Source organism: Neomonachus schauinslandi, chromosome 4 (assembly GCF_002201575.2).
Source record: "Neomonachus schauinslandi chromosome 4, ASM220157v2, whole genome shotgun sequence".
NCBI classification, from domain to species: Eukaryota; Metazoa; Chordata; class Mammalia; order Carnivora; family Phocidae; genus Neomonachus; species Neomonachus schauinslandi.
Window position 1 is genome coordinate 75013122 of NC_058406.1, and position 13068 is coordinate 75026189.

Here is a 13068-nt window from a genome sequence, read left to right on the forward strand (position 1 = left end):
CAATATAATTTAAATGGCATCATTTAAATCCTGAATATACATATATATACATCCTGTGTACATATATAGACACATAACATTTATGTACATAGTATGTTTTTAATATATGATTCATATCACAAATATATCTATATATTTATATAATTCTGTACCCCCAAACTCAGAGTTTATACATTGTTTTCTCACACAAGATATTGCCAACAAGTAACTATGTATCTTAGGCCACACAGAAAATTTCAACAAATTCCTCAAACGTAGAAATTGGCTAAAAAGGAAATTGAAATTGAAACATAAAGTAATAAATAACGAAGATAGCTCTATATATCTAAATCCACGGGACATGATCAAATTTGATGTGCATGTGAAAATATATAGCCTTATGTATGGTCATTAGAAACCAAAAGGCTCAATGAAAATACGCCTTAAGTTGTGGAAGGTAGAAAAATAGAGGTGATGAAAAAAAATACCAAGTAGATGTTCTTGAAAAGACTAACAAAAACAGATAAAACCTTCAGTAAGTTTAATTAAGGAAAAAAGCTAAGCTTGAAGTAAACATTAGTAATGTGAGGAAACAATGACAGATATGGAGATTAAACAACTTATAGGAGAATACTATGTATAAATTATTCCAAAATTTTAGAAAATCTAGAATAGGTATTCTTCTAGGAAAATATAACTAAACTTGCCTCAGAGAGGGAAAAAAACTAACCTATGATTATAAAAGAAATAGTAAAAGTAATCAAAAGATATCTCTCTCAAAGCTAACAGGCCCATGAGTTTATGGATGAGTACTATTCAATCTTTAAGAAAGCAATTCTAATTGCCTATGTTAAGAAAATCCTTTCAGAGCATAGGCAAATTTAAACTTCCCAACTCATTTTATGAGGTTAACATAACTTGAGTACCAAATCCAGACAAATACAGCAGAAGAAAACTAAAGTCCAATATCACTAATAGATAGACATCAAAAAATTCTTTAATGAAATAGAAGCAAATTAAGTTCACAGTATGAAGCAAAGCATCAAGACTAAGGAGACATTTAAGGATGGTTCAATGTTTAAAAGTCTATTAATGTTTTTTTACTAACATCAACAGATTGAACAAGAAAAATCCCATGCAAATCTCAACAGAGGCTGAAGAAACGTGTTAACATTGAGAGTCCACTTTTTATTTAAAAGAAATAAAAAGCTCTTATCCAATAAGAAATAAACTCTTTTTAACTCAATAAACTGTGTCTACAAGTAACTCCCAGCAAATTATATTTAATGATGAAACAAAAGTATCTCCAATACAATCAGAAGCAAGACAGGAATGCGAACTATCACCACTAATATTCAATATTGTACTGGAGATCCTTGATAATGTAAGAACACAAGAAAAAGGCTAAGGATAAATACTGAAAAGAAAGAGAAAACCTCACAATTTGCAGATGATACGATTGGCTACAGAAATGTCAAAAAGATGAAAAAATACTAGAATAAAAGAGGTCAGCAATGTGAGAGGATATAAATGACTGCCACACAGAGAATCAGTACTTTCCCTTTATATCAGCAACATTCAACTAAAAATTTTGAGAAAAATCCATTCACATTGGTACAAAAACTAAAATATATAGAAACAAATTTTAAATGTGCAATTCTTTATAAAGAAAACTGTAAGACTTTCCTGTAAGACATGAAGATAAATGGAAAAATATACCATATTCCTAAAAATACCAAATTCCTAAAAAGGACCCTTATCTTCCCATTTTCCACAAATTACTTCATAAATTCAGTACAGGTCTAAGCAAGATCTCAGAGTTCAAATGGAATTTGACAAACTAATTCTTTTTTTGACAAACTAATTCTAAAATACATCTGGAAGAGCAAAACACTTAATACTATATGATTTCACTCATATGTGGAATTTAAGAAACAAAACAAATGAGGAAAGGGAAAAAAAAAAGAGAGAAGTAAACCAAGAAACAGACTCATAACTATAGAGAACAAACTGATGGTTACCAGACGGGAGGGGAGTGGGCGAATGGAATACATAGGTGATGGGGATTAAGGAGGGCACTTGTGAAGAGTACCGAATGTTGTATGAAAGTGTTTAATCACTATATTGTACACCTGTAATATAACACTGTATGTTAACTAACTAGAATTTAAATAAAAACTTTAAAAAATAACACAAATTTATTTTTAAGAAGAAAAACAAGGGGGATGTATCCCATAAAGTATTTACATTTGCTTTAAAATAATAGCTTATTCATTTAATCATTCAGTGAATATTGACTGGATGTACACTATATATAAGAATTCTTTTTTTAGGGCGCCTGGGTGGCTCAGTTGGTTAAGCGACTGCCTTCGGCTCAGGTCATGATCCCAGGGTCCTGGGATCGAGTCCCACATCAGGCTCTCGGCTCAGCAGAAAGCCTGCTTCTCCCTCTCCCACTCCCCCTGCTTGTGTTCCTGCTCTCGCTGTCTCTGTCTCTGTCAAATAAATAAAGAAAATCTTAAAAAAAAAAAAAAGAATTCTTTTTTTAAAAAAAAATATTTATTTATTTGAGAGAGAAAGAGCGCTTGTGAGCAGGGGGAGGAGCAGAGGGAGAGGGACAATCAAGACTCCATGCTGAGCGCAGAGCCCAATGTGGGGCTTGATCCCACAATCCTAAGAGCATGAGCTGAGCTGAAACCGATTTGGACACTTTAACCCACTGAACCACCCAGGTGCCCCTAGAACTCTTATAGGAAAACAGAATTGAAAAAAACACACAAAACCCCCTCTCCCAGAAATTTATATAAGGACTTCTGATTCTGAAAATGGTAGACTACATCATCTCAATAATTTCTCTCACTGAGGTCAACTAAAAAGGTTGGATTAATAAAAACAAAAATATCATATAAGCAACAAAGAAATAACATGAGAGTAAAGAATTAGCCAAGTCACACTCTAAGAGAAGACAAGAAACCCTGTGGGACCACCCAGTAATAAAGCCTTTTATTTTTGCCCAGAGGGTATATCCTATCTAGAAGAAATACCTATGAAACTAAGTTGCAATTTTGATGGAGCTAGTAGAACAAACTACATTCATAGGGTAAAAGGTGAACCAGAGGTATATGAACTTTCCCATGATCTAGCTCTTATAGACAGCCTGACTTTGGGTCATCTGGTAGACTAGGAAAATACAAATCTTGAATTTGGGTTTAAGGTGTCCTAAACTGGTAGAACCCCCACTCATCTGGCAGAAGTAAATGAAATGAAGGGGGGGAAATCGGAGGGGGAGACGAACCATGAGAGACTATGGACTCTGAGAAACAAACTGAGGGTTCTAGAGGGGAGGGGGCTCGGGGGATGGGTTAGCCCGGTGATGGGTATTAAAGAGGGCACGTATGAATGGAACACTGGGTGTTATATGCAAACAATGAATCATGGAACACTACATCAAAAACTAATGATGTAATGTATGGTGACTAACATAACATAATAAAATAAAATTTAAAAAAAAGAGAAGTAAATGAAAATCCTATGGGAAAAGATATTATCCCAGGCTTCAAAACAGTTCTAGAATAGTTTCCAAATATAATGTCTAAAAATAATGTATTGTTAAGCATCGAGGCACATAAGAAAACAAGATACCATAAACAAGAAGCAGGAAAAGCAGCTATGAATAAGCCCAGACCCACAATTATTTGGAATTATCAGTGGGAGAATATATAAATAACTATGCAGACCATATTTAAGGAAGTAACAGCCACACAGGCTACTAGAAACAATAAAAAGCATATCTGAAAAAGAACCAAGAGAAATTCTAGATCTGAAAAATATTACAACCAAAATTAAGACTTCAGTAAATGCGGTTTAGTAGTAGCTGAGAAAATGAGTAAACTGGAAGATGGGTTAAAAGAAATTATCTGAAATGTAGCACCAACAGGCAGAAAACTGAGAAGAAATGGTAAAAAACCTAGAGGACACAGTGAGAAGGATTTAGATTTAACATACATTTAGTTCCTAAAGAAAGAGAATGAGGCAGAAGAAATAGCTGGGAGACAATAGCTAGGAAATTTCCAACACCCAGTAGAGATCCCAAACTTGACAATAATAAAAAAGAAATTTCCATCCATATAGTAAAACTTTAGAAAACTAGAGATAAAATCAAGTAAATATATTAAAAGTAATCAGGAAATATAGAACAGCTTATTTTAAAATAAGTAACAGCTGAACTTGCACGAATAATAGGATGACTGGTGGCTGGGGGCCCTTAAATAGCTTCAGGATGGGAGCTGGTCACCAGAAAAACCAAGGCATGATTAGAGGATTGCAACTTTTAGCACCCCTCCCCACTACCCATACCCTGGCCCCGCCAAGACCCCTGGGGAGGGGGAAAAGAGCTTGAGATTGAATTAACCACCAATGTCCAATGATTTAATCAATTTACTTGATTTAATCAATCATGCCTATGTAACAAAACTTCCATAATAACTTCTAAGCAATGGGCTTCAAAGAGCTTCCAGGTTGGTAAAAGCATCATCATGCTGGGAGGGTGGTGTACTCAGAGAGGGAAGGGAAGCTCCATGCCACCCTCTTCCCTGCATACCTTGCATCTCTTTCCATTTGTCTATTCCTGAGTTATGTCCTTTATTCATTTTAAAGATTTTATTTATTTATCCATTTGAGAGAGAGTGTGGGGGAGGGAGGAGGGGAGGAGCAGAGGGAGAGAGGGACAAGCAAACTCTGCACTTAGCACAGAGCCTGGCGTGGGGCTCGATCACAGGACCCTGATATTATGATCTGAGCCAAAATCAAAGAGTTGGACGCTCAATTGACTGAGCCATCCAGGCACCTCCTGAGTTATGTCCTTTATAATGAACTGGCATAGTCAAGTGTTTTCCTGAGTTCTGCAGGCTCTTCCAACAAATTACTGAGTTTGAAGAGGGTGTTGTAGGAACCCCCAACTTATAGCCAGTTGGTCAGAAGTACAAGTGACCCGGTACTTGTGACTGGCATCTGAAGTGTGGGGACTGAGCTCTTTAGCCCAATGAGTCTCCTCCTAACTCTAGGTAGTTAATGTCAGAATTGAATCCCATTCCTGGATACCTAGTTGGTACCTGGGGAATCAGAGAATTTGTTGTTGGTATTGGAAAATGCTCCAGATCTAATATTCAAAGGTTAGCCTAGACAACACACCACTCAAATTTAAAACTGGGAAAACAGTATACATTGTAATACATACAATCACAAGTACACTGAAACAGTAAGACAAGAGAAATATAATAAGCTGTTACAAGTAAATGTCTTTGAGTGATTATACCAAGGTAATGTCCCCCATTTTTTACTTTTTCATTATCATAATATTTCCAAAATGAGCATACACTAAACTTTCTTTGGAAAAAAAAAATCAAAGCTATCTTTTAGACTAATAGGTTCTAACTATACAGTTCTTGAGAGGTTATAAGAAAAGTCTATTAAATTACTACTGAAAAACAATCATCTCCTTAACCCATAATTAAATGTGAACTCCAAAAGAGAGATATTAGCTACACCAAGGTTCTAATATATTCTAAAGAAGCATAGTAGAAAATATTAGTTTTAGAGAAGTTAATTTTTTTGTCTTGATGCTACTAAATAAACACTTTTAACCAGATTTTTTAAAAAAGAAAAAAGCTCTAATACTAAAGAAGCTCAAATATTTTAGGTAATGATAAAAAAAAGAATTAAAAGAAAATTAGGCAATACTTAATATTGAATCATGCCATATTTTGATACTATGTAACTTGAGACAATATAATTTCTTTTCTAGTGGAAGCCAAATGAAAATAAGTCTTAACTCTCTAGTTGTCAAATAAAAGATAAACTTTGCTTCCAAAGAATTTTTAAAATTTTGAAACCCAAATATCTTTACCATGAAAAATGTTTTTTGTTTAATTTACTTTCCAGGAATCCCTCTAGTTTACTGTTTTTAATTTGAATTATTCTATTTAATTCTTCTCACATGTAGAAAAAGAAATTCTTGTTTTAAATAGCTTAACATAAAAAATTTAATCTAGATTTGCTTATAAAATCTGTGGTCAAACTACCTAGCCTACTTGTATTCTTATATCTCGATAGTTTGCTTAATAAAATCACAGAATTATAAAAATTAGAGCTGAAAGGGGCTGTAGTGATGGCTAGTCTTGTCCCCCCAAAACTGTAGCTTTTTTAAATTTCTGAACTCTACTTGCTCTGTAAGTAACTCTTCCAATTTAAAAAATATATTCATTTATAACTATCAATGAAACATGCTCACTAAGAGACAACTAGTATATACAGACTTGGTATAATTTCAGTCGGAAGTAAAGAAATTTGAAATTTTAGTTAGTCTCATCTTTATAGAGAAATATAGTTTCTATTAGGCATTTCAAAAAATAAAAATAACTTAGAAGTACTTTTCCCTTATCTAGTACCCCAGAGATCAGGAGACCCTTGGTTGAGAATGATCCATCTAATCCAACTTCCGAATTTCATGTATAAAGTATATGAATAAAGTAACCTGCTAAGTATACACAATTTAAATAAAATAAAACACAACCTCAAGTGGACTATTTCCACCAGTGATAAAAATAAGAAATGTTTCACAATATAGACATTATAATTTTCTTTAAGTCTTTTTTTATTTAGAGATTTTTCTGGTAAGGAGATATACCATAGGAAAGCAATTTCACTGGCAGTGAGGTATGTATATACTCTACCAAAATACTCCTTATTTTAACTGTTTTTAACTTTATTTACATACGAAGAAAATTATCAATGCATATCCTTGTTTCAACTATAGTATTAGCCATACTACATGAAATAAAATGAAATGGTGCTTGCATACAAAACTGTTATTTGTAAAGGAATCTGATTGCAGGTTAAAAGAAATAATTTGTTTTTGGAAAGAGTTTAAAAGAATCACAATTTATCATGACCAAGACATCTGCACCATATTTTCCATTCCTCACAGCACATTTATTTCAGTAATTCCGTTATGTCGGTTCTTAGCATGAGCATAGTGTTACACGATTTTCGTACATATAATCACATCCAAAACAAGTTCTAAAATTTAAATTGTAAACATTCTCATCATATGTAGAAATATTTCAATTGGTGTATTAAGTTTTGCTAACTGATCAAATTTGGAATATAAATGAGAAAGCCTATTCTAAGTTGTGTAGTGAGCATTGTTTATTAATTACATTTCTACAATGTTAAATAAAGTAAGAGGCAAACCTGTCCTGTAAGCATGTCAAATTTTAGGTAAAACATTAAAAAGAAACAAATCTGTTAACAAAAGGATGTCTTGCAATAAAGAACATTAGATTTTTTAAATCTATTATGATACAAAAATGTAAAGGGTAAATAGCATCTTTGTTGACAAAGTAGGAGGTAGCATGGATGCACCACTTTATTGTCTGAGAAATGCAACTGGAGTAAAGAATATTTCCTTACCACAAATAATTTCCAGGACTATGTACATATTTCTTTTAGAAATACTTGTTTAAACAAATCTCCCTCCACTTTTTAGTATAAAAAAAACCGTTCCATGTGATTTTAAAAAAACACTTACACATCTAGATAGAATAGTACTCTGCCCTATTTGAGTGAACAGTCTCAAACTATGAAGTACATGATATTTAATGCCCTAAGTTGAGTAAATTTAGTTTAGCGGTTCCTGGTATTATACAAAACACTAAATACATACAAACAAAATATAATATCTTATTTTTCAATGCAAGTCTTGTGGGGAATAAACAGAACCTTGATTCCGGTAACACTGCAGAAAATGTAATTTTCCAATAAGTCTGTCTTTAAGTTATCCATGTGCAACAGTTTATTAATGACTGCTTACATGTACTGATCTTTCGTTGAGTGAACATAGTTAACTGACAAAAACTTAGTAAGCCTTAAAAACACATCTTCCATCCTATATAAAATATATAGACTACTTACTGTTTGAAGTACTCAGTTTGCTCTGATGTCACTGTAATTCACTTTTCCCCATTTTCCTGCTTTAGTATTTATAAACGGATAATTTAACGTGGCTTTAAAAAAAAAAGACAAAGAATTTCAAATTTACATCCAATTTAAATTTGCTATTTAAAAGGTTTCCTTGTTCTATGAAGCTGCTTCTGCCATTAGTAGAGAAAATGAAGTTTCTGTAATGGAGGCAGGCTTTTTAAGTAGTGACGTGACTTCCACCATGCCAGCTCCAGTCCGTGGAAGATTAGCGTTTACAATGTGTCGTTGTAAGTGCTTAATCCAGTCTTCCTGAACAGACAATGGTCCACGAAAGACTAGGCCACAAAACCTATAGAAGAAGTTGATAACAGTTCTCTTAACATGACCAATTCCCTTTATTTAAAACCAATTCACATAAAATCCATAAACATAAGAAGTAGACTTTACTATATCTTGGAGATACTATCATATACTGGAGTACTTGGCAACAGTTTTTAAATACATATAAAGTCAAAATGATTTAATATAATATAAAACTGCCAATTCACATGCTTAACAGCTATATTACCTGTAGTAATATTTGTAGAGGTGGAAATACTGTTATTAAATTAAAATTAATTAAAAGGTCGTAATACCTATCCATCTCAATACATTTAAAACAACTATAATTCCAAATGTACCATTCTTTTCAAAAGACCCTTCCCCAACTCAGAATTCCATAAACCTCATGAGGATGAGTATACAAGGAGGTGGGAATAAGTTTGCATAGCTATACTTAAAGTATGAGTGGAGAGAAATGTAGTCCCAAGAAGCAGAAACTCAAGCCAAATAAAAAAAAATTCAAACCAAATCAAAGTAAACCAAACAAAGCAACTAAATAAGATACAACAACAAAAAAAGCTACTTTCATAAATCACAGTATCACTGAAGTTCTGAGATATAAAAAATTTATTCATCAGTTATGAAATACAGTGTATTATGAGCTAAGTAATATTTTAAGCCTGTCTCCAAAAGTCCATTTATAACTTGATAGCTGAGAATGCACCTTCTGCCACAAATTAAAAATCCCTAATATGTCTCAAAGCAAAATCTGAAGAAACTGAGCAGATATGGCAATATAAGCATATACCTGCATCGGAGAATGTAAACCTCGTCAGCACCATGAGGTAATGTTAGCATTTTCTTCTTGCTTCCAGATCTTGACCTTGATTTCTTTTGCTTACAATCTAAGGCTAAAAAAGGGAAAAGAAAGACTTAACATTTCATATATATTCTAAAATATAAATACATACTTCTAGAGAGGTCAGACCATCTAAACCAAGTTAGAAAAAGTCTACATTCATTTGTATTCCCTGAAGCATGCACTAACTTGCAGCTGGGTCTTTAACAACAGTAACATTCTTCCTGTACTACTTTTCAAATAATGCTTTATCATATACCAAACTAGAACTGAGAGAACATAACTAAACTTGAAATTACTAAATTGGCCAATTATTACAATGGTAATCTTTCGTCTTACAATCATAAGTACATTATTTTCATATCTATTAATCTTCCTTATTTCCAGGAAAATTATAACCTTTTATTTAAGATCATTAAGTTTCCATCTGATTACTATTCCATTATTCTCACATGCTTTGAAAACTTAGTGAAGAATCAACAACATAATAAAAAGTCAATGAGAAATCAATTTTATAGCAAATACATAATAAATAGCTCTTAAAATTATATACTGGCCCTACATATGGAAGGGCAAAAAAGCTCAATTCTCATTTTTTAACTCAACCTGTATTGCATGTACAACAATTTTTATTTTACTAAGAAATAAATGTAAATCCAGAATATCTCACATAACTTTACAAATGGACCGGAAACATAATGCTAACTATTCTTCACATTTTTTTTTGAATTTTACATTTTCTCCTATAACTTATTTTAAAATGTGATTAAAAAGGGAAAAAGATTTTTATATTAAAAGTGGATCAAAATTTTTGTGCTGTTCTTGAAATTACTTCAATTACTTGACTTCTCCTTTAATCACTTATTCTAAAAAATGTAATTTAATAAAGGGAAAAAAGGTATTTTTTGTAGGTAGGAATGACAGGACATAACATTTTATTGGTTTTTGAATACAACTACACCATTCCTTTGGACAAAGGGATGACAATATTCCAGGGTGCTGCTGGTTAATTAGCAGGAAGAGAAGGTAAGAGTTTATCTCTAGGGATCCAAGGGGGAGGGAAACAAATGTAACAGAAGAGTTACACAAATGGATTTTCTTCTGTTAACCTGTCATGTGAAATCCCTTGAAAAATTCTAGGTAAGAGAGAATAGGAACTGGCTATTCAAGGATTCTGTGAAATGAGTTGTTCAAAGTCCAGATTCCAAAAGAATAGATGCTACTATTACAAAACCAGTGAACACAGTTCCTTACAGTAGTCAAGTGGCAATGCTAACAGAAATGTCATATAGAAAATTAAAAACCATGAGAAGCCTAGATAAATCTCATTCAAGCCACTGGTTTCTGCTTCTTGTAACCTGCCTCTTTAAAAGTAAAATCCTGCTTGGGTCCAGAGTATTCCTTTGCTTATGCTCAGAAGAAGAATCTAATAAGTAAAGAACTGCAGGAAATCAAGTTAAGAATGGCTAATTCAAAAAAACTAAATAACCAAAATCTGGAATAGAAAAATCTTATAAATTATTAGTTATCTCAATCAAGAGCCTGGCACATAGTAGAAACTCAACAAATACTTCTGGTGAAAAAACAAAGGAAAACCCAATAATTTAACCTTTGACACTTAGGCAGCATATGAATGGAAATTTGTTCTACCACTATGCAATACAGGTAGCATTTCTGTAGAACACCTGTGCGTCATTTGTTTAAATGAATATGTTGCTAACAGTCACATTGAAATTCTTCAATGATCAGTCTAGCTTAGATGTAGAAACTAAGTTCTTCACAACCATTAGGAAGAGTGAGGTACCAAGTGCTTTGTAATTAGCACCTTCTTTTTCCTAGTTGCACTGGTGAGCAATTTGAATTTAAGTGGATTTTAAAGCATAAAGCAATTCATACACTAGAAGAGTTTAGGGAACTCAATGGGCTAAGTGCTACTAGATGTCAGCTATTCTTTCCCTATCTAAAAGGTAAACCACACACAATCCCTGTCTTTGTTATGTGGAACAGAATAAGCATTTTTGGTTTATCATGAGATTATAGGGAGAATCTTACTTTGATGAGCTTGCTGGTTGTCAAAATTGCCACACTGTATTCAAATTCCTTTTAAAATGTAAATAAATTACTGTAGGATACAAACAGAATGCATTATAACAATACTTCAAAAATTTGTTCACAGAATGCTAATGTTAAGTGTGTAAAGCAATTGAGGGAGAAGGCAGAGGGTGATGGGCAAGTATGCAATAGAATGTTTTATCAGTTATATTTAGATTCCATAATTCTTTAAAAATGGAACTGGACATGTTTACTTTGAGATATAGAAATGTTTTTGACTTTAATACAGGAAAAAGAATTTTTCTGACTTTTGATGTTGTACAGACTCTAGAAACTGAGGTTTAGGCTGTTTTATAAATGATCAGATCTCAATTTTAAATGACAATGCCATAAGCTTTTGTAGTAATTAATATTTGAAGGTATCATGACTTTGGAAAGTAGGACAACTCTGCCAGCATATGACAGATTCTCCATTACCCAGGATTCCAAGTAAGTTTAGAGAACCACATGCATTGGGCATCCTTGGAAGTTTGTCCATAAAGTAAGGATATTAAAAACTTGGGACCTCTAGTAATTATACTTAAGTACCTTGGTGTCTTAATATCTCCATAATCACTTTTAAATTTCTTATCCCCTGAAATGTCACGTATTTATTTTAGATGGTAAAACATGAATACATATTACAAGAATAGTTTTTTCTAATACCAACATCCAAACTTCACCCCTGCATTATTGCTCAAACATTTTAGAAAAATCTGCAAAAAAATTAGTATTTAGTATATTATTAATATGCACACAAAGGGGACATCCATATGGTATTCTCTACATGAAAAAGATGATTTACACAAAATGTTCCACTAAATGAAAAAGATGATGTACAAACATATCTATTACACAAATGTTCTCATTCAACAGTTTTTATTATATGTAAAGGGAAAAGCAGTTTTATTCTGGACTGTACCAGGAGTCACTAGAACATTAAAAGCAGAACACTAACACATTCAGTTTTAATATATGGGGCATATCAATATTTGTGATAAATAGCCAAAGCTTTAACAAAGTTGTTTACATTAATAATCTGCCAAATATATAAACTTTACACAAAGCATTTCTTCGTAAAAGGATTTTATTTGCACTTAGTGTCAAAAAATAAAAACACACACTTTTTATCTCTTCCAAAGTATTTTAAATCTAACACTGTTTCTATACTTAAAATTTACACAAAATACTAGATTGGTTTTAGAATCTTAATTTTCTTCTCCTTGAGTATAACTGCATTTTAGAAAGGAACAAACTCAGTCATTCAAACCTTCCTAAGGTACCTATTCAGGGGGGCAGAAAATGTTTAAGTGATCAATTTTAAGCAGAAGACTGTTAAAAACATCTTTGCAGTTACCTGATTTATAAAGGATCTAATCTGCTACTGGGAGTATTTTACTTAAAACAAGGATAAACTATGCTGTAAGGTTATACACAAAGTTTTAGAATATACCTTTCCTTTCCGTAAAACAGCTGTTTGATCAAATAGGAATGAAAGAGAAATACAGTAGACTTATGAACCCTCAAAAAGAACACCACACTGCTATGCTACAAAATACAACAACAGCAACAACAACAACAAAATGTGTTTAAAGCATTAAACCAGATCAGTTAAAAGCAAATCAATGAGTAACACAAGAGATACAAATTCGAGTTTGCTTTCTGAGCCTTATTTAGTTTTATACCTGGAAGAAAAATAATTTACTTTGGGCTCCAACATTATTTAATAAGTCCTTTTGACCTTTTTACCTTTCTGCCCATTACATACAACTATTTCAATGAATTTCATTTTCTTTTTAGTTCACTACACAAATGACCTCCAAAAATTAGTATTTATT

General features: G+C 32.5%; 1 protein-coding gene across 1 annotated transcript in view; it reads right to left on the reverse strand.

The window, feature by feature from the left end:
- Positions 1–6616: 6616 nt before the first annotated feature.
- ZNF644 (zinc finger protein 644) overlaps positions 6617–13068 on the reverse strand; it is a 102085-nt gene continuing 95633 nt past the window's right edge. Inside the window, exons 5-6 of the mRNA XM_021690111.1 lie at positions 9089–9191; positions 6617–8308 (exon numbers count right to left, since the gene is read on the reverse strand). Of these exons, the coding sequence (XP_021545786.1) occupies positions 8116–8308; positions 9089–9191 (296 nt within the window). The 3' untranslated portion in view covers positions 6617–8115. The remainder of the gene's footprint in view (positions 8309–9088; positions 9192–13068) is intronic.